Consider the following 23,512-nt stretch of genomic DNA (forward strand, 5'->3'; position numbering starts at 1 on the left):
AGTGGGTGAATGTGACGTGTCCTGATGGTCTTGTGATATAGAGCGGTTATTTTCCCTGTCGGAGGAGCTTGTGCATTTTGATTTGTGCTGGTTAAGACACGACACGCCATTAGTTACAGATAAACAGACTTATGGGATGCTTTATGTATCTACTTAGAGAAGAGGAACTATCTATCTATCTATCTATCTATCTATCTATCTATCTATCTATCTATCTATCTATCTATCTATCTATCGCTCAGTCTAACATTCTATCTGTTGTTCTAGTCATATTTAACTATATCTTATGCATTCAGAGTCTTTCTTTTTCAACATTAAGCCAAGTAGATCATTTTGTAACCTTTTCACATGCATTTATTACTATATGGGGCAGCTGATGTGGGCAGCTTTTATAAACACAGCCTGTGGGCACATCGAGCTGATGTCCTGAACCCGCATGTTTTTACCCGTGAGCGCTTGCTCTTAGCTGCTATAGTGTGAGAACTTTGATCGAGCACTTGGGGATGTTGCTGGCCCAGTGCTGAAGTGCTTTCTATTTTGGTGTTATCCTGATGGTTTACGCTAGCGTGTGTAGACCCCGCTCTGCCAATGAAGAGCCGGCCTGGTTTCCACGGAGACACGGGAGAATTTCTGTGCGTTCGCGGTTCCTGGAGTTTTGCGCCGGCGTGCAACGGGATGGATTTTTTCTGACATGTTTTTTTTTTGACTCGCTACACAAAAGGTCAGCGTACAAACGAGACGCAATGACTGTGAGGATGGTAGGAGGCTATATGCTGAACATCTGTTAAATGAGAATAATTTACGCCTGTTATGTGTTATAAAAGGTTCATATTTTGGTTTGGGGAGTCCCAAACAACAGGCTGAGATGCAAGCAAGGCCAAAAACACTTCATTTTCATATAATAAGCATTTATTTTTACTTAAGCTATTCGTTTAACGATGCATTTTTCCTAAATTTCTCCAGTGATTGGTCGGTTTTATTTAAAGCAGTGTTTGTTAGCTTTTAACACTCCAAAAGTGGCACCTAGTGGTGAAGAATGACTCTACTCTTTCTTTTGAGAGACAATAACTTCACATACGCACTTTAAAACGATTTAAAACTTTGCAGGATGTTTTCATTACAAACTGTGCGAAAGCTCATTTTCAAAAAAGTTTGTTCCAAGAGAATATGCGTTGCATATTTGCGTTGCTTTTCATATAAATGTGCATATTTTGTTCGGCTGTTCAATACTGACTCTTTTGGAGTGAGAGAAATGAGAAACATGAGACCCACATCAAATTCATGTCATCCTGTTTTGTTTCCGCTTGGCTCAGGCGTCTCCTGTCAGCTTCTCTGTACTATATGTGCAAAACAAGAACTCAAGTCCTGATGCTTCGCTGCTGTTTGCGGTTGAGTTAGCATCCCTGTCATGAGCCTTTACTACCGTCTCTCAGCTCTGCTACACACTGACCTCAGATCTGCCCCGGTGCATTACTCAAGACAGAGAGATCCCACTCTGAGAGAACGAAGAATCTGAAACATCTCCAAGATGATCCCTCTGGTTCCTGCTGTCTATAAGAAGTCTTATGTTGATCCAAAGCTGAAAGACTTTCTTTTATGCAGTACAGAATAAGATATAGGTAGTGGTTGTATATTTTTGACATATATTTTTGCTGTCACGCCATAGGACACAATCCAATTTTTATTGGTCAACTACCCATATATTTGGAATATTTCAAACATTTGCCGAAGAAGCATTTGCAGTGAATGGGTGCCGTCAGAATGAGAGTCCAAACAGAGTCCAAAATGCTCATTTTTAGGTGAACAGTTCTTTTTAGTCATGTGACTGCAACTGCAATTTCACATTGACCTTGAGCTGGCGATATTATTTTTTTTTTTTTTTTTTTATTCACATTGCTTCTGATGCTTGTGTTTGTTTGTTTTTTGCCAACGTGTGCAATAATGCTTAGTCAATTTTCATTCTTGCTACAAGGGAGGTCCACTGAGAAAATCCTGCATGAATAGGCTTTTAACTTCAGAATAATCATGAAACTAATCTCAATGGGTTGAGCTCTTTTGTGTTCCGTGCGAATCTAACGCCGCCGGATCCGTACGTGTCAGGAAATTCAGTGCAGGTTTATCTTAAGCGTGTAAATGTTTGGGGTGTTTGTTTATAATTGAATCATTTTGCTAGCGAGTATGCTATTCATTAGCGTGCTCCACAGCATGTGCAAACCTCTCTCTCTCTCGAATGTTATGAAAAATGGGTCTTTTGGCTATCATTATGTATATATTTCCATTCATGCAGGCGTTTATTGGAAGCAGCAGTAACCTCGGGTTTGATTTATCTGCGACCACACACACACACACACACACAGCCTCTCATGTCTCAGAGTGAAGTCCGTCATCTTGCGTTCGTTGAAGCTCTCCAGAGCGCCTGAACATGTGTGGTCTCCGACCGCAGCGCGAATCTCCTCAATCCCTCTTTCGGTTCTAATTCTGTCGTATTTCTCCGCGGTTAGTCTAATTTTATCCCACAACAGCTCGTCCCCCCTCGTACTGCCTCAGAAACTGCTGTGTTTGGATTCTGTTGAATAGTAATTTATAACTCTCTTCTGTTCTCTTTTTTTTTCAGATTTCGGACGTCACCCGGCATGGTGGTAGGCGCTGATCTGTATGCAGAGTGAAATCTATCATGACTGTGATGTCATCGGCACACCGCAGGTAATTTCAGAAACCGTCACGCTGTACCTGTCAGACTCAACTGATGGTGTTATGAAAATGCGTGCGTGAAACTCATTTGGACTGATTATGATCTCGCCAAGAATAAGAAATATATTTTGCTTTTGAAATTGTGTTGTATCGCATTGAAGCTGGCTGGATAATAATAATAATATATAGTATTTTTATTATTGTGTCGTGGCTGCCTCACCACCTAAGGTGTGCAGTCATTTCTAATAATCGTTGTATATGTGACCTATTCAGGCAAAATGAGTCTGAATGCGCACAGATTAATTTTGAGCTACAGGCAAAAAAGTACATTTTGCTCGAAATATGAGGTTTTCCCAAAAATGAGTTCCTTAAGCCCTCTTCTAGTGAACTTAGTGCTCCAAATAGTAATTAAACATCTAAAATAATCTTTATTAATTATAATTATTATATTTGTATAGTAATATATTATTATATTTGATCCATGCATTGCAGTAGGTCTAAATATAGATCTTTCTCAATCTTATTAAAAGAAAAGACACTCTTGATAAAACTACTGTTTATTTGCATCTTTTTCTTATTTTAATAGCAAAGATAATGACTATATCGTGATTGATAATATATTAAATATTAATAAGAAAAGGATTGGAAAAAATAATGCAATGTTGCTTGGTGAATTTGCTTCTGAAAATCAGATCCACTGACTCTATTGCTTTCAAACAACTGTAGCTCAGTCATTTTTGTCCAATTCCAAAAAGTTTTTTCAATTTGCACCTTCCAACTAATTTATCTATACATATATATTCACACATACACACATATATATTCAGTACCAATAAGATATACGTATGTGTGTGTGTGTGTGTGTGTATATATATATATATATATATATATATATATATATATATATATATATATGTATTTGTAAATAATGTAAATAATATATATTATTAAATAATATAGTACATTTACAATAATAATTTGAATAATTAATACACAGTGTCTTTTTTATAATGATTTTTCAGCAGCGTGAATACAGTCAAAAAACTGACCTCAATTATATATTTAACAACATAATTATTTATAATATTTTAAATCTTATCTTTAACTGCACATTGTCATATAATGCACTAAAATGAACCAGTGAGCTTATGGGTAATGCGTTCCTCAACCAGACTGTGCGATTTATCTTTAATTGTCATAGAAATTTTTTATCTTTAATAGTTTGACACGGTGTTAGACAAAAATACTGCTTAAATAGTTGTCATTCAAATAATAACGCAGTGCAAAAATTTTTAATGGGTCAGTTATAATTAGTTGCATGACCTCTGTGCTTCCTCTGTCTGCTGCAGATACTGAGCCATGGGTAACACAGAAAGTCATAGCGGTGGCCATGGTTACTATGGAGATGGTCAGCGCCACCTCTCCCGTAAGCATATGTCCCGTTCGCTCCGCCTGTCCAGCAAGCAGACGTACTGTTCCCGCCGAACGGCGTCCGGAAAACCGGAGCACCGCAACTCCGAGACCAGCACCCGCTCCAGCAGCACTCCCAGCATCCCACAGTCGCTGGCCGACCACGGCCTGGAGCCCTTCAACGACTCCGACATGCTGCCCGACTTCAGCGGCCCTATTTGGGTGGACCGCGTGGCCATGAATCTCCGGCCCATGTCCTTCCACAATCACCCGGCTCATTCGCCCGCCGCCAAACAAGCCGTGCAGGACGCCGCCGAGCCGCCGGAGGACACGCCCTCGTCCAACGCACGCGAGACTCCCAAGACGCCTCCAGCTTTAAAAAGAAGCGCTCTAAGTCTGCGGACATGTGGAGGGAGGACTCGCTGGAGGTGTCCTTATCCGACCTGAGCCAGGAGCACCTGACCAGCACGGAGGAGATCGGAGACACCCCGGACGACTGCGAACCCTGCTTGCAGTCGTCCGCTCAGGACCGAGCCAATTCTTTAGACGAGCTCTACGGGCCGAAGAGCCCCGCTTGCAGGCCCACACACGGACGCTACGCCAAATGGCACAAGGGAGGCGGGACAAGCAGAGAAGGTGATGAGGATAAGATGATCTCACCCTGTGAGGACGACGGGGCCGCGTACGGCGCCTACACACTGCCCTGCCGTCGATCTCACTGTCTGTCAGAGGGACCGACCAATCATCAAGGAGTTATGCAAGGGAGGCGGGCACAAACCATACAAGTGAGTTTGAATTGGGTAGCCCCGCCCACAGAAATTTTATTAGTCACTACTCCATAGTAATAAATACATTCTATATTATATATATATATATATATATATATATATATATATATATATATACATATATATATATATATACATACACATAACATGAAAAAAAGATCTGCACACAAATATTTTGGCAAAAGCTGGTGTAGATTCCTTTTTGGAGTTTAAAGTTGAAATCAAAATGTTTCCTGGTTCTTCAGTGCCATACCTAAACAAATATATTAAATATAACTGCCATTAGATTTTATAATTATTTAACATTCTATGAAAATATAATTTATAAATACTTTTATGTTTTCATAATTATTTGCTTTTCTATTTTCGGTTTATGAAAATTCAAATTATAAACATTATACTTGTATAATCGTTTCATTTAGATATTCCCCTATAAAAATATACAATATAACTACCATTATATTTTAGAAATTTTTTTTTTTTAATTCGGTCTAAAAAAATATAATTTATAAATATTTTTATTTTCGTAGTTGTTTGCTTTTCTATATTCTATAAAAATATAAGTTATAATTACTATTGCATTTGAGAAATGATTTGCTATCTAACTTCTATCTATAAAAATTATAAAATATAAATGCTAAATATGTTACAATTATTCGTTTTGATTTAAATATTCTGTCTATAAAAATATGAATTATTAATTCGTATTAATTAAATTTTCTCAGACCAGTAATTGTCTGGGATATTTAGTGTAGTTAGCTAAGTTAAAATGATCAAACTGGAAAAGGCTCCTGGTGTAATTTAACTACTTGAAAATAAAACTACTAAAAAATAAATAGCGTAAAATGTTCAGTTCGTACTGTCAGTGGTGGTTAAAAAGGCTAGTAGCCTTTTGTGTTTGATAAAAACCAGTTTGGCTCTCGGTGCTTCTGTTGGTAGTGAACTTTAAGGCTACTTTCTCCGCTTTATTTGAAAGTGAATGTCTTTGTGTGAATGACTGGAGTCGTTGAGTGTCAGTGTAAACGCCCGTAGGTGTGCAGCAAGAATGTGAGTGTAATGTTGTGTTAGTGTAGGTGTACACGAGGGAATTTTAGTCTTGCTGTGAATGTTGACTGCGGTTAATCCCCCAGAATCCTCTGAATCTCCTCAAGTAGAAAGACTGTACATATGAATGACTCATTTGTGTGCGAGTTCACACAGACTCCACTTTCCCACCGGACAGTATCATGATTTCACAAGATGCTCATCCCAGTCAGCTGTTGGTGTAAACAAAAAAAAAAAAAAAGGCATTTTATATTTTTATGAATAAAATATTGAGCAAAATTCCTAATAGTTCGAACTTAATAGTTTATAGTTAAATTACATACATGTATATATTTATATATACCTTAAATAAAGCAATAGAATAAAATAAAATAAAATAAAAAAAAATTAGTAAAAATCCAATAATTAACTAAATAAATAATACAATATATATAATGTAATGTTGCATTGGCATGGTATAGTTTAATATAGATAACATAAAAAATTCCTAATAATGAATTTAAAAATGCATCATTCATTCATTAATGGTATTTCGATTTTGTACATATATAATATAAAAGTTTTTTAAATTATATATAATAGTAATTTTATAGATAACATATTTTATTTTATAATAATATTATTATTATTATTAATAATAATAATATTATTATTATACCACTACAATGTTAATTTAAGGACATTTTTGTAAATGCTATGCTTTATGAGTGTGTACCATGGTGCTAATTTGACCATACTATGGTACCACCACAGTAGCTGTCAATCTCTGAGAAGTGTATTGACTGTCAGAGTGCATTGTGGGTAGTGGTCCGTCACTGTCCATATGGTAGCGATGGCTGTATTTTCCTGCTCTCTCTCTCAGATGATCCAGATCCCGGAGTCAGACTTCTGTGAGAACAGCTCGCTTCTTTTGTCATGCTAATGAGCTGTAACTGACAGGAGCGTGATTGAGAGAGAGAGAGAGAGAGAGAGAGAGAGAACGAGGAGCAAAGGTAGAGAAAGCTGAGCTATAGATATGCCGCTTTATTTTTGACTCTTGCATAAATATGTGCGTGCAAGAAAGAAATCAGAGCATTTCAGTCGCACGCAGGTATTTGCTAAAGCTAGAAAGAAAAAGATAAACTCACCGTGTGACACTGCCTCCCTGTGAGGCTCCATCGGTGAAGATGAATGGCATGCCGGGCCGCGCAGCCTGGTCATGTGACTCCCGCTAGATGCCGGGTTCGGCGGGTAATATCCCATCATTCTCCCGGCAGCAGTACAGAGTGGTATTGTACAGTCAGGTTTACTGCGCTATAACTCGACGCGCAGAGTTCAGACAGCGCCGAGGTCTCTCGGTGTCAGCTCCTGTAAAATGTTCTCTTCGCAGCCTTCAGCATGCGCTCTGCTTCTGAAGACGCGACGTGCTCCGGCCGGCAGGTAGGTAGGAGGAATGAAGATGTGCTGGAAGACAGCCACGTTTAGTAGAGTGGAAAACCGAGTCTTTAACTTTCGTGCAGTCTGTCAGAAGCGCTCATGTTTGTTTCTTTAGTCAGCATCCAGGAACTAGGACTGGTTTTGTTGCTTAGTTTTAGTTAAAGTCAGTCAATACAGTAATTGTGCGTGCATTTATATACATTTATATACAGTTAGTTTTTTCACAGAACTCATTACATGTTTTTTTTGGTTTTTGATTACATGGTTGCTCCAAAATTACTTCACAGGTTTAATGTTTTATATTATATATATTAGTGCAATTAATTGCGATTAATCACATTCAAAATAAAAAGGTTTTGTTTACGTAATATACGGATTGCACTATTTTTATTATGTATGTTGAAATACACACATTCAGTGTATATGTATGTATATACATTTATATCATCATATTTTATATTATATATAAATATATTTAATATATAAACATAACATATATTATGAAATGCATACTTGCATGTGTTTGTATATATATAGACTTTGAATTTCACAAGGATATATTCAGGCATAAAAATAAGTACTTAAATGTATATATATATATATATATATATATATATATATATATATATATATAAATGTGCATATTATATATTTATGTATATATAATATTTTAAAATATTTTGTTATTTTAAATTATCATTTTTTTAGATAATAAATGTATAACATATGTATATATCTTTTCTAAAATGTTTATAGTCAATAATATAATAGATCTTTTTATGCTCAGTTAGAAAATTTTGTCTTTTTATTCTCAGTTCTAAACATTTTCTTTGGCTTGAATTTACTTGAATTTACTGTGACTTTAACATATATTTATACCAATAGAATGATGCAGATTAAATCATTGTGCCATTATCAGGAAGGATCACGGTAAATGTTTCTTTTTTTCTGTATTTATTTCGTATTCAGGATGTCACAGCAGGAGACGGCAGCGATTACGAGGACAGTGGTATCGATGGGCTGACGGGGGACAGCGAGGCGTCTCAGCACCACGCTCGTCGCTATAAGACCATGTCTGCGTCTTTCTCGGCTTACTCCACGTCAGCAGGGGGCGCCTTCGCCGGGAGCGACAGTGGGAGCAGCAGCGGGGCTGGAGCGGGACCCTCAGAGGGCACACAGGTGGGCCGGGAGATTTATTCCTGCTGTTCCTTGTTTATATGCATACTGTCGTAGCAGATAGATTCAGGAACACATCAGTCCATGAACATGCCGCAACATCAGTGAGTAAATGAGTAATGCTCATGAAATAAAATATTAATAAATATAAATAAAATAATAAAATAAAAAATTATGCAAACTAAACATGAGAATTTTTATAAATGGAATAATTCCCTCCTAAAAAAAAAAAAAAAAAGAGAAGGAAAAAGCAAAATAGTTTTGGTATTACTTGCATAAATGTATGAAATAATCTAAAATTCAAAAAAATTAAAGGGTTAAAAATTAAACTATATTTTATAAATAAAATATTGTATCCAAAAATTTTACGTTAATAAAATATTGTGACATAATAGAAAACATTAACTCATTAAATATTCATTAAAATTAAACATATGGGTAAATTGTCATTCAGTGTAACATAATATTTATGAAAAAATTCAAACAACATTTGTACATATTAAAATATACCTGTACATATTAAAATATAAAGTAATAAGGGGGCATATTACATTTTATTCTGTTTTAAATGAGTAAAAATAGCTTACTGACAAATGAGCAAAACTTTGCCTTGGTGGCAATTCTTTTAAAAGGTGAAATTACAATAATTAGTATTTGGGGTGAAAGTCATTCGTTTTTTAATATGTCGCAAATTGATTTTTGTTGTAAATATGCCTGAGAAGATTGTTACACAGAACAACATTTTAGTGAGTAATTTTAGCAAATTAGAAAAAATTAGATATTTAATATTTTTGTCTGAACTATGAATGGTAAATTATTTTTAAAAAATGTATAAATCAAAAAAACATTCGTAAGCATTTAATGTAGTGTAGCATCTGTACAGTGCTAACAGTCGTGCTGGGCCTGTGTGTGTTTGATCAGGGAGTCTACGAGAACTTCCGCCAGGAGCTGGAGCAGAACGTGAGCCCGGCGGAGGTTCCCGAGGAGAGAAGCTCGGCGTTCAGCGACGAGCAGAGCAGCGTGACCCTGAGCTCAGCGTATCACACCGACCCTCTGCTGAACGTGGCCGCCGTACAGGGAACCGTGCGCAAAGCTGGGCGCCTCGCCGTCAAAAACTTCCTGGTGCATAAAAAAAACAAGAAGGTGGAGCTCGCCCCTCGCCGCAAGTGGAAGAGCTACTGGGTGTCCCTCAAAGGTGTGTGTGTGTGTGTGTGTGCGCGGTGTTTCTGAAAGAGATGGTTATCTGACACCGTAAACAGGTTTTACAGCTTCCTGTGAAAACGTTTGAAAGAGAAGAGAGCAGGATTATGTTTGTTGTGTCGTGTCCTTTTATATGGGTAGGTCCAGAAAAAGCCCTTCGGAATTAAACGCCCATCATTCACGACTTCACCTCTTACACACTTGTTGGTTAAATATTGTGGCTTAACGAATCTGCCATATTCATTTTACCTTTTTTTTACCGTTCTCGAAAGGTTAGTGCAGAAGTGATAAAACATGCATTTTTGTAAAGTATCTTTCATGCATTTTGTGATTTAAAAACAGGAAGTAGTAGTGATACGAAGCTGAGTGACAAATGATCGAGAAACATTTCTTATCGCTTGAAACCGTCTTATAGGATACATTTATAGATAGAAAGTTGATGTGAGCAGAAAATCTTGTCAAATGAATGTCCTTAATTTTTTTGCTTGCCTAAAAACGATTGTATGAACTGGAGACAGACGGGAGTATTGACATGTTAGAAAGCTCTCTGTATTTTCACCAAAAGTGCGAAAAAAGAGCAAAATCAAAGCAGAAAAAACAATCCAGTAAGTGTGTGCACTTATTATTGGATTCTCTTTAAAAAAACAAGAGCTGCATTTCTTATTTTGGCCACTGGAGAGCAGAGTTCAATCAATAAAGCCGTAAAACTACAATTTATTTTATATCCTGCTCCCGTTTCCCGGGAAACAGCATCTGAGAGACGATCCGTAGTGTTAATCGAGCTCACGTGAACAATTTTCTGATGCTTGAGCGAATGCCTTAATTGGTCCTCCCAGGGTGCACGCTGTTTTTCTACGAGACGGACGGCCGGTCGGGCATCGATCACAACAGCGTCCCTAAACACGCCGTGTGGGCCGAGAACAGCATCGTCCAGGCCGTCCCAGAACACCCCAAAAAAGATTTCGTCTTCTGCCTGAGTAACTCGCTCGGAGACTCCTTCCTTTTTCAGGTGACTGAACATTCCTGAGTTTCACGATTAATACCATATACACTGTTTTGGGGTTTTTCGAATCCAGCTGTCTAATAAAACTGTTGTCTATTTGACAAATCAAAAAATTCCTCATTTGTAAGCCACTTTGGATAAATGCATGAAAGTACATGTTATTTTTCACAGCATGCATTGCATCGCATTAAACATTAATGTGCTACTTTGTTGCCAAAGATCATGTGTTACATTTATTTATTAGTGTTAAAAATGTTTACTTTGCTACTTTTAAGCGTCACAGCTCTAGTTACTTATAACTTGTCCCCTTTTTTTCTGGACATGTCCTGGCGTCCATTTCTAAGTTGTCTAAAATGTCCCGGTTTTCCAAATGACTGTTTCTTTACAGTCCTCGTACATTACGGGTATGCATAGTTGCATTGCTTTGACTGTTTTCTCTGTACGCCACTATTAATGCATGTTATTTGTTGCATTAATTTGCACCAATATTACCATCAGATAGTATGAAAACAATAGGAAACAAAGCCAAAAAGCAAGACATTTTAGGCACTTTAGAAATCCCAGCCAGGTCTTCCTATTTATTTGTCAGTCTGAGAATCGAGTTCATTCATTGCATGTTATATAAAGCTGAAATACCATATAATTCATGCATATAGAATATTTGCTCATCGTGCACAGTGCACAGAAAAGGTAAAGTCATTGTTAACATGCTGTTTAACCTTTGACCCTTGACCTCTTTCTGTAGACCTGCAGCCAAACGGAGCTTGAGAACTGGATCACGGCCATCCACTCGGCCTGCGCCGCCGCCGTCGCTCGACAACACCACCGCGAAGACACGGTGCGCCTGCTGCGGGCCGAGATCAGAAAGCTGGAGCAGAAGATCGACATGGATGAGAAGATGAAGAAAATGGGAGACATGCAGCTCTCCGCCGTCACTGACGCCAAGAAGAGGAAGACCATTCTGGAGCAGGTTAGTGATTCGGTTATTTAACACGTTTGGGTCCGAATCACCCACAATCCAGCACATTTACAGGCGAAACATCCAATAGACGTGTGATCAAGCAGCAAAAATACATTCATATTATTAACAGTATGTAATAATATATAAAAATGTATCTTATTTAAATATATTATAAAAATAAAATATAATAAAAATATGTGTAATTGTAAAAATTGTGAGATATTATTACTACTATTATTATTACTTAAAACTATGATTATATTTTAAAATGTAATTTATTCATGTGGTCAAAGCTGAATTTTCATCATATTAATCCGGTCTTCAGTGTCACAAGATTCTTCAGAAATCATTTTAATTTGCAAGAAACATTTCTGATTATTATCAGTGATAAAAAAGCAATTGTGCTTCTTCATAGTTTTATAGAAACCATGTTAATTTTTTTGACAAATTAAACTTTTTATATATCTATATATAGCATTTATATAAAAAAATACATGTATTTACAGTAGCTTAAATAAAAATTGTAATTTCTTTTAAATTTCCCCAAACTTTTAAACAGTGTAGGGTAAAAAAAAAAATGAGTGCACCTTTAATATGCAATAATATAGAGAGAATTTTGGACCAGCTCAACAAGTGAGAGGCTAAATGTTGGTTGCATCTGGTTAGGACAAAAAAAAAATTAGTTTTGCTGTTGAAGAGTCTGTCAGTGCTTTGTTTTGCATAATTATTGTATCAGTATCGTAAAGCGCTACGGCACTAACATCCTCCGTATCCGCAACATCACTGCATCATTTTCAGCTCCGTGATTCTGATGCTGTCATAATGTTGACAGAACATCGATTCACTCCACACACACACACACACACACACTTGCTGCAAAAGTTCACGTTCCGCTCAATGGATGTTTACGCAAGAAGCGGAGCTCAGAATGGCCCGCGGCCCATCAGGAGGAGGTTTAACGGGCGCCTGTGCGTTTGTGTGGGTTGCTCATTGTGCCCTGGTGAATGGCAGCAGGGTCGAGTTCCTAGGGAGTCCCGGACCTCTCTGCCAGAGGAATGTGTGGCGCTGTTGTTTGCTACTTTGTGTGTTGTCTGGACCGCTGCCCCCTCCGCCGCGTCTTCCAAAAAAACATCCATCCCAGGGTGCCTGGGAGGAGACGCCGTGGTGTATAAACTCACTCCAGTGCCCTCCAAACACCATTTCATTAGATCAAATCAGACCAGACACAAGGCACGGAAGCTTCTGCATATCTAGAGATGGTTCTTTAAGGCTCGATGTAATGTTTTAATCCTGTTTTTTTTTTCAAGAATGAAATCATCGTTTTGACAACTCTCACACGCCGCTGGCTTGCTGTAAACCGTGTTCTAACCAATAACTTTGTCTCTTTTATTTCCTCGCAGATTTTCCTGTGGGAGCAGAATTTAGAGCAGTTCCACATGGATCTGTTCCGCTTCCGCTGTTACCTGTCCAGCCTGCAGGGCGGCGAGCTTCCCAACCCCAAACGCCTGCTGGCCTTCGCCTCTCGTCCCACCAAACTGGCTATGGGCCGCCTAGGCATTTTTTCGGTCTCGTCCTTCCATGCACTGGTAATTATCTCTTAGTTTTCCATATATATATATATATATATATATATATATATATATATATTCTATACATATTGTGTGTGTGTGTGTTTATATATATATATATATATATATATATATATATATATATATATATTCTATATCTTAGAAATATGAAATTTTATATATTTAAAATGTTAAATGTATAAAAATATTATAATCATTTTTATATTAAAATGTGATTTTTTTGTGTGTGTGTGTGTGTGTATATGTATATATATATATATATATATATATATATATATATACACACAGTATTTTTATAAAATATGAATATATACTGTATATATATATGGGTATTTAACAAATAAAAGTTGGACTGTGTCTTATGTTGTGACAGCACAAGTGAAAAAAAAGCTTAGTATAGGTACAAATAATCTAGCTTCATTCTTTGTGTTACTTCATTCACTGAAATTTTATGTTAAAATGTATTAAACAAAATTGGAATAATGATAAAAGTGAATTTTTTTTTCATGAATTGAGCAAAAAAAATGTAAAGTTTTTTTTTTAAAGACAATAATAATATAACAGTTTTAGAAATGTCAATCTTTCTCCTTTAAAGTAGATTTAAAAAACATCTCTCTGGTGGCTTATAGGGAACTTACTTTGACTAAGTTTTTAAATGTTTGGTATCTGGTGTATTTCAGACAGAAGCATGGCTTAGAAACCCACATCAAGAGCATCAGTATTGCTCTATTTTTACACAGAATGCATGTATTAACCTGCTTCCTTCCCACCCGTCAGTGTTGGTGTACGTGGGTAATGGATTTTGGCATAAAAAGAAACAGTAGTTGAAGGGTTGGTCTGTGTATTTTCTCTTGGATGTGGGCCACGGCTCCGGCTGATCAATACCATCCATCCTCAGATTCGCCTCCAGCTCTGGCGTTCAGTGCAGGAGCTGGAGGACACTGGGATACAGGGAGATTTTATTTTTGTCTATGCAGCTTGGATGATTTTTTGGGGTGGAGGGGGTGGGGATGTTCTTCAGCATTCACATTCTGAGAGGATGGAGAGAGAGGATAAGTGTCGAGTCCAAATGAAGTGCTGTTGGCCCGTGTGCTGTTCTTCACGAATAATAGCTTGGTTCAGAGCAGTGGAGAGGGTTTTTGATGCAGCCAGAGTGCTTTTCTCCATCAGGAGACCCAGAAATGCCACAGCGCGTTCAACACAGCGAGCGTGTATAATTTTTGAATGACACTGAAAAGAACTCGCCAAACACTTCACCAACCTTTAAAATTCATCCGGACCCGAGTGACCACAGGAAGCGAGTTGTTTTTGTGCGTTTGCTGCTTTTTTATGAATGAATATGTGCGTTTATTTATTTCTAAAGGTGATGTCCCACCAGCGGACTCGATTTTGTTAGAGGAAGTCACATCTGCTAAAGTGTTTTTGCTGAAAAAGAATGAAAGAACGGTGATGGATGAAATCCATCCTCTTGACATTTCTTTTGAGAACATAAGTGCAAGAACAATTGTAGACTGACTGAATGCAGTTTATGAAGAAACTTTATCATGAAAATGGTGTGATGGGTATTTGGCTTTTTTTATGCTTTTTTTATGTTATTTGTGATTTAAACTCCCAAGAAAACACATTGATTACACAGTCACCATTAATAACGATCAGTGTTTGTGAGATTTGTGTTTGCTGAGGGAAAAAATCTCAAGCAGGTCCATTTAGGACAAAAACAGCTGTATTTTGACTAGTGTAGCCAAGCTAATGTCCACTATGGGAACAATCACTTTAAACCAGCTAATGACCAGTTTATCTACCTTACATCTAGCTTGCTCTGCTAATGACTAGACCAGCAAAGGATGCATTTAGGCCAGCTCGTGACCAAGTTTAGTCTAGTTAGCAACTAATTTAGACAAGCTCATTTAGACCAGAGCTCATGGCCAGATTAAACTAGCTAAAGACCTGTTTCGACTAGATCATGGCCAATTTAGAATAGTTACTGAAACATTTAGACCTGCTCATGGTTAGTTAAAACTATTGAATGACCTTATAGACCAGCTTTTGACCAATTTAGACTAGCTAATAAAGCATTTAGGCCTGCTCATGGACAGTTTAAACCAGCTTTTAACTAGTGTAAACCAGCTAATGACCAGTTAAAACCAGCTAATATCTAATTTAGACCAGCTAATGACCTGACTCACCACTGACCAATTTAGAGTAGCTAATGAATGATTTAGACCAGCTAGTGACCCAGTTCACAACCAATTTAAACTAACAACCAGTTCTGACCACGCAGTGACCCATTTAGACCAGCTAATGACCCACTTACACTATCTAAAAACCATCTCGTAATGAGCAATTTAGACCAGGAGCTAATGACCAATTTAGACCACCTTATAACCCATTTAGACCCAACTAATGACCCATTTATACCTGGATTCTTCAGAACAACTTTGTGAATGAAGCCCTCGACTGAACATCAGTGAGAGCGAATCAATGAGAACGGGTTTCACCGAGCAGCTGTGTTCATATCTCAGCCTCCTGCTGGGAGCCGTCTAGTCAGTTTGATCGCTGGGACGCACAGCATGAATGTTGTCCCCCGTACCTCATGCAGCTGTTTTGTGTCTGTAGGTGGCGGCTCGCACTGAGAGCGGCGTGAGGCGTCGGACACAGGCGATGTCACGCTCCACCAGCAAACGCAAGAGTCGCTTCTCCTCACTATGGGGTCTGGACACCCACTCCAAGAGAAAGAGTAAAGGTCATCCCAGCATTAACCAGGTAAACCACACACACACACCTAATCCACGCTTAGTGTTTTCTAAAAAACTTTTACCAACAAGCAGATGAAATGCGTACTTCATAAAACACATACAGTTGGTTTTCATTTTGGTGGGTGACTGCTGAACGATGGATGTTGTTTTCAAACAGGTTTTTGCAGAAGGGGATGATCCAGTCAAAAGTCCTCTAGAAGGCATGTTTGAGGGTTCTTCTAGTGAGACGACGGTAAGAAACGTGCATCTACACACTCTGTGAAAGTGGTGAAAATGCACAAAAAGCTATACAAGACCACTGCACCAAATCAAAACTGCCCTGTTCAGAGAGATGCGCTCTGGGATGGATCTCTGGAGTGGGTTGGCGGAGATGTGGGTGTATATTTATCACTGGCGTTGGCGGAGGTGTGGGCATCCGTGTAAGAAGTGTAGAGATGGTTGTGCTATAATCCACTGACCTGGGGCGCAGATAAAAGTGTCGATGTTCTGATTCACTCACTCAATCATGAGCAGAGACAGAATGATGCTGGAGTGAAAGTTGAGATTACAGTGCATTAGAAGTCTCTGAGAAGTCTGCTCGCAACGGCTTGAACGGAATTGATTTGATCAGAAGTACAGTAATATAGTGAAATATTATTAGTTTTTATATTTAGAACAGTTTTATACTGTCTTTATTCTTAAGCTGAATTTTCAGCATCGTTACTGTTCGGTGTCACATGACCCTTCAGAAATCATTCTAGTATGCTGATTTGCTTTTCAAGAAAAATGTCTTGTTTTTATCAATGTTGAATACGTTTTTGCTGCTTCTTATTAAAAAAATAAATAATCCTTTAAAAAAGGTTCAGAAGACGAGAATGTTTTTCAAATATCTTTTTAATGTTCTAAATATCTTTACTGACACTTTTGATCATTTCAGTGCATTCTTTATTAGTAAAAATAATAATTTCTTTTAAAAATAATAAATACAAAACTTACTGCCCCCAAACTTTTGAATAGTTGCAGTAATGTATGATGCATACTATAAAAACAGAATGCATGCAGAAATAGTGTACTTAATTTAATCAATTTTTAATTTTTTTTTGCAAAAGTCTAACTTTTAGCAGTCCATTCAAGTGTTTAAAAATCATTTTTGATGTTATTTGTTATTTGAATAGCAAATTAAGCACATTGCATTGTGGGAAACAGTACACAGAACAATATGCTATAGTTGAATACTATACATTTTGTTAAATGTATTTTATGTGTACAGAAAATGTGCATATTGTGCACAAAAAAGTAATGTAGTATGCTAGTATGATATTTCAGTTGTATCTCATTTTTATGCGAGACGTTAGCACACAGTGCACCTCGGAAATGATGAGATGATCATCATTTCACATGATTAATAGCATCTCTGAAGGCCTCGTTCACAGCTGCCACTTTACAGTGCTTTCATTTATCACACTACAGAAAGACACCAAGACCCCAGTCAAAGGTCTGCCAAGACCCAGCACGGATCATGACATCTGGTCCCGAGACCACCTCACTCCATCATGGGTGCTGCTGCCAAACGACCAGCCTGTGTTAGCCATCATCCAACCCGGAGAGTCGGCCCTCGACATGCTGGAAACCATCTGCAAGGTAACGCCAAGAAACCCGAGATCTTTCCAGCGCAAGAAGCATTCATCGTGCTCTTCCGATGCCAGGTTTTCACATTCACGGAGTCGCCTCGGTCTTTGCGGGATTGAATGTCAGTTTGAAGGGCACTGGTGTAGTGAACTCAGATGCTGTGTTCCTCAAAGCGTTCCTCAGAGGGTTTTTTAAAGTCTCAAGCATGTGTCCGTCCTGTATAAAGCAATTTATTCGCTCTCCTCTTGCTGCACGCCGAATGAAAGTGTGCTGCATCCTCTCTGATATGAGCGCTTGGGCCTTTTAGCGTGTGATTCCTGTCCATCTGGCCCACTGAGAAGAAGATACAGCCCAGTAACATGTCTTGGCGTCGCTCTTCATCCATTAAATGTGTGTCTGCTTTCATCTCTCCTGGTCTCTCTCCAGGCTCACCAACTGGACCCCACTAAACACTACGTGCGGCTTAAGTTCCTCATTGAGAACCAAGTGCAGTTTTATATCCCCAAACCGGAGGAGGATATTTATGATCTGGTAGGTTTGGAGTTAAACTCGCTCTCCCACCCGCTGCTTAGATGCTCTCTCATTACTTTCATCCTGCTGGGACATCACACTTCATCCAAACACCCTTTTTCTTCCTCTCTCCCTCACGCTTTAATAACAAAATGTTTTTCTGTGCAATACAAAAGGCTGATCCCGTTTCCCTTCATCTGACAGACAGATCAGCTACGGAATTGCTTCATTCTTTACTTTTCTACATCCATCGTGCTTTAGCTTCTGCTCAGCGTCTTCATTTATTATGTTGTAAGTGTCCAGGTCAGATGCAGTCGATCAAGCGGGAACATAAAGTTCTCCACCGGTGAAATGTGATCTGTATTCTGTCGTTCTCGCTCTTTCATGCCGTTCCGTGTGTGTGTTGTTTATGCTGCTTGAATGTGGAATATCAAAGTGATGTTCGGTCGTGGAATATTAATGAATAATGTCCTGTGCTCTTCTTCTCAGCTGTATAAGGAAATCGAGCTGTGCTGTAAGATCAGGAAGGTCATCCAGTTTGATCGGGATGAGTCCTGCATGATCGGCTACGGTGAGAGCCAAAAATGTGTTAGCTTGATCAAATCATGTCTGGTTAAATCCACTTATTTATACTGGGAATTTTAAAATGGTACCTGGAAAAGTCATGATTAAAGTTTTTAAATGTTTTTTTTTGATGTTGTATGGTCGTCTCATGGGGGAGGACAGAATATATTTAATTTAATTATTCACAGAATGTTCATTTAAGTCGTAACAATGTTATTCACTATTATATTTTTTGATAATAATTTGAATTGGCTTTTATTTTTCATTTATTTTTCATTTTCACATAATCCTTCATCCTTTTTAAATTTTAGATTTCTAGGGATATATAGAAATTATTATTATTATTATTATTATTATTATTATTATTATTAAGTATTTAAGTATTAATTTAATAATTATTTATTATGATTACTTGCATCCAAAATAAAAGTTTGTGTACTGCGTATTTTTATAAAATATAAACATGTGCTTGAATAATATATATATATATATATATATATATATATATATATATATATATATATATATATTGCAGTTAGCTGTAAAAGGCTAAAAATAAAAATAATTATAAAATTTTAATTAAATTTTCTTTTTAATTTACAGTTTTTATTTTTATTGATCTATTTTTTTATTCCGTTTTACTTATTGCTGCTTGTGGGAAATCCTGAAGAGATTATCCTTATTTATCTATATATTGTGGTAGTAGTTAATGGGACGGCGCAGGAAAATAATAAATTTCTCAGTCCACGGAAGAACAAATAATTGAAATGTGTTCATAATGACATGATAGAGAATCAACATTTTTGGGTAAACTATCTAAAAATCTAACCTTGCAAATGAAAGCTTGTAGGTTCAAACCCTATGAGGTTTGCTTCATGATTATACTTGATTATGACGTCTATCACTTCATCTCTCTCTCTCTCGCAGGTTTTTCCATTTCAGTGGTGGAGGAGGACAGCGTTCAGCAGCTCTATATCACTGACGTGAGAGCTGGAGGATTAGCGTTCGCTAAAGGTTCATTAGCTCGTTTCACCTCCTAATTACGTTCTCTTTTTCTTTTCACCCCTGTCTCTTGGTTTGTTCTTTTCTTTCTCCCTCTCTCTGTCTGCCGAGCATCTGCTTAGGAATCAAGCTGTATAAGTAATTGCTGTGATATCTGCGCTGTGCTCTTGGTGTTATGTAACATGTTGTCAGCTCTATGGGGTTTCTGAGAGCCAAAGATTGCAGATTTATTCCCAACCCCTTTAAACTCTGAATAATGACAAACGATAGAAGGAATCAGAGAGGCGATTAAAGTCGCATTCGCTGATGTGCAGTACGCGAAACGCACCTGCACGTTAAACGAGTCGTACCAAGCAAAACGGGATTTTCATTGTTCGTTTTTTACGATTTTGTAAAGGCGTTTACAGGCATTTTGCGCACAGTATCCTTAAAGGTACAGTAGCAGGCCCGTTTAATTCTAGCATTGTATGTTAAAGTGCTCTATGTAAACAACACATTTTACTGAACTATTTTACAGTAGTGAATACATTTTAAATGTATTTATATTCAGCGTTCCTTTTACTTTCTTCACTAGACGTTAGCTAACATTATAAGTGGATTTTTGGGCAAAATAGAGAATATGGCTCCTTTAAATGACCATCAAAGCAAGCTTATCTTGACATCCAGACACTGTCAACATGCCGAATAAGACTCTCGTCTTTCTGAGTGATGTCTGCGTGATCAGTGTGGCAGGATCAGGTCTGACTGGCTTATTGCTGACATTTCACATCGCCCAGAGAACTGGGTCAAACCCGCAAGCTGAAGGGCCAAATGGAAAAGCTAGAGACAATCTCTTTTTTTTTTTTATATTGCATCTATTTATTTTGCTGCCGGCCTTCGCACCAGCGAGGACAGGACATTGCATTACTTTTATGACGTATTTAAAATTGAAACTGAATATATAAAAAACTTCTTTTTATGTGTTGCGATACTATTGGATTGTACAATGTGGGCTTTCCATATCAGATTAACTAAGTATTTAACATTTCTGTGTTTATTATTAGCTTGTTTTAATATTATAGTTATTTTATTTTATATTAGCTTTCATTTTATTTCAGGTTTCAGTAGTTTTATCCTTTGTATTTATAATTTTGTATGTATTATTATTCTCGCAGTTTTTGTTTTTAATTGTGTTCATTGTGGGCCAAGGAGAAAAAACGAAATCGATCGTTTTTTTTAATAATGCATCACGCAATGTAACCATAATCGTGTCTTAAGAAATTAAATAGGGTTCTGTTTTTATGTCATGCTGTATTTAAGACCAATTTATTTATTTGTTTTTACTAATTCCTTGCAAGCCCGCTGTGCATTTAATCATCCATTTCGCATATCTCTAGAAGCCTATGGCTGCAGTATTCTGCGACTTAATTATTCACGAGCTATTACCATATTGAAATGATTGCAGGTCTGAATGCGGGAGATGAGATTCTGCAGCTGAACGGGAAGGACGCCCGCACTCTGACCTTCGCTGACATGAAGGTGGCGTTCGCCCAGGTCTCTCTCTCTCTCACCGTCAACACGCTGCCCCCTGTCGACCGCCGGCAGCTCTGCTTCCTGCCACCGAGACGCTCGGACGCTGTAGACAACCTCTACACAGACATCTTCTCTCAGAGTCAGGGTGAGGGGAAAGAGATTTCACTTGGGTTGATGCAGGTAGAGTTAGGGTAGGTGCAGGGAGGGCCTTATCGTCCCAATAAGGTGGCATTAATGCCATTTGTCATTTGTATTAAAATAAAAACGTACACTCATTGAGTTATTATTGCGTAATGTTTCATATTGTGTGGTGCAGATCATTTCCACTATTCCAATAAGTAGAATAAATAGCATAAAATGAATCCATTGTTATTTGCACTCCGTGTAAATAGAATCTTTTGCTAAGAAATATATGCTATTATATGTTCAGTGGTGGAAGCCAAAGAAATATATTTGCTAATGTTCCACAAACTAATTTCTAGATCTTGCGTGGTTAAAACCCAGTCTTTGTTCCTAGTTCAGTCTGTGCATTCACGATATTTATATTCGAATTGCCTCTGCCACGTGCAATGCTCTTCCGAAAACTAAAAGATTACTCGTTTTTTCCACAGAGGAGATTCTGGACGACGGAGTGGGTCTGATCGTGGAGACTTCAGGAGACAGTTTAGACGACGACTCGGAGCTCTTCGCTGAGTTTGATGACTATGGAAAGGTAAAAAGCTACGATCAAAGTTTTTTCCGTTACTCGCCTGAGACTTATCAGCCTGGATCTTGCGCGGCTCCGCCCGACGGGACACTTTTCCTGTCTGTGCGTGGGTTTCGTTCACGCTCACCAAATCTAGAGCTGCGGGCCTTCGAAACTCTGAACTCCGAGCGAGAAGAATCACACTGCAGAAACGCTCCGCCATCTGTCATCCGTGCTGTTTTTAAACGGAGGGACGCTTACAGTTCAGTCGCTTTCTGTAATTTGTCGTGTCACACTCATAAATTTGACCCTGTTAACTGTTTTAGCTATCTGTCTGTCAGTATATCTATATTTCTGTCCATCCATCTATCCGTCTACCTGTACATCCCTCTGTATAACTGTCTGCATGTCTATCCATCTTTCTATTTACATTGCAAAAGCCAAAATATCTAAGAATTCCTAAATCAAGATGATCAATAATGTAGTCTTATTAAGTGAATTAATTGCATTGAACAAGAAAAATAAGATCCCAGTGGGATAAGCAAAATCATTTTTGAATTAAGATTATTTTACTTTCCCAATTGGCAGATTCTTTCAGGCAAAAACTAAATTTAGATTTCTTTTCTGAAACCAATACAATGCTTTGATTTAAGAATTCTTAGATATTTTGGCTAGAAACAAGACCCTCCTTCAGTCTATCCATCTATCTGTTTGTCCGTATCTTTCCATCAGTCTATCTTTCTCTTAACCTATCTGTCTGTCTGTAATAATGAACTGTCTGTTTCTGCAGTGCGTCTTGTGCCAGAAGCTTTCGCTGAGCGTTTGGAGATAATTAGTTTGCGTTAAGACGGGTGACAGTAAAAAAGAGGTCGTTTGGTTTTCTTTTGCATCCTAATTGCTTTATTACGAGGAGCAATTAACCGAATCTTGGAGGCAGCGACGAAGATGGTCTCAGAAGATGGTCTATCTGAGAAGTGTCAGACGGACATAACAGTCTCGCATTTAGACGTCGTCAGAGTGTGCGGAGTTATTTTTCCACATCTCCGATCTGCAGGATACAGTCACAGTTGTTTTATTAAACGGACGTGTTGATGGATGTGTTGAGTTGACGGAACCAATCAGATTCCGCACGACCCCTTCCGTATTTACATAGGCAGACTATTTCCAGAATTCCCTGTTCGTCTTTGAGTTGAGACCTCAGTGGTGGAAGCTGAAAAAAAAAATCTAATCTATTCCCCAGGATAGTAACTTCTAGACCTCGCGTGGTTAAAACACAACCTTTGGGCTGTCTTACATGTCCACGAGAGGAATAATGTACTGCAGGGATGCTCAGATTGTTTGTCGGCCCCTTTTAGAAAATGAGATGAGATTATACCCGATTTGAATCGGTTTTAAAATATAGGGCTGTTTTATAACGAATGCTACCGTTTTCATTTCCTGGAACATCGTAGTCGATGCATTCACGCTATTTGTGAATGATATTCATAATATTTATGAATGTTTCCAGTCTCAACTACTTCACACGCAAATGTCTTGTACGCTTATTATTCATGCGTGCAGTCACAAGTAACAATTCGTTTCCATAATAACTGGATGC

General features: G+C 37.9%; 1 protein-coding gene across 1 annotated transcript in view; it reads left to right on the forward strand.

The window, feature by feature from the left end:
- The window catches only part of tiam1b (TIAM Rac1 associated GEF 1b), a 54,618-nt gene that overhangs the window by 10,285 nt on the left and 20,821 nt on the right, over nucleotides 1-23,512 (forward strand). Inside the window, 16 exon segments of the mRNA XM_043258691.1 lie at nucleotides 2,615-2,703; nucleotides 4,041-4,429; nucleotides 4,432-4,886; nucleotides 8,319-8,528; nucleotides 9,447-9,720; nucleotides 10,562-10,734; nucleotides 11,474-11,698; nucleotides 13,090-13,275; nucleotides 15,895-16,041; nucleotides 16,192-16,266; nucleotides 17,484-17,654; nucleotides 18,069-18,173; nucleotides 18,642-18,723; nucleotides 19,644-19,730; nucleotides 21,163-21,375; nucleotides 21,842-21,942. Of these exon segments, the coding sequence (XP_043114626.1) occupies nucleotides 4,051-4,429; nucleotides 4,432-4,886; nucleotides 8,319-8,528; nucleotides 9,447-9,720; nucleotides 10,562-10,734; nucleotides 11,474-11,698; nucleotides 13,090-13,275; nucleotides 15,895-16,041; nucleotides 16,192-16,266; nucleotides 17,484-17,654; nucleotides 18,069-18,173; nucleotides 18,642-18,723; nucleotides 19,644-19,730; nucleotides 21,163-21,375; nucleotides 21,842-21,942 (2,883 nt within the window). The 5' untranslated portion in view covers nucleotides 2,615-2,703; nucleotides 4,041-4,050.

This window comes from Puntigrus tetrazona, chromosome 15 (genome assembly GCF_018831695.1).
Source record: "Puntigrus tetrazona isolate hp1 chromosome 15, ASM1883169v1, whole genome shotgun sequence".
NCBI lineage: Eukaryota > Metazoa > Chordata > Actinopteri > Cypriniformes > Cyprinidae > Puntigrus > Puntigrus tetrazona.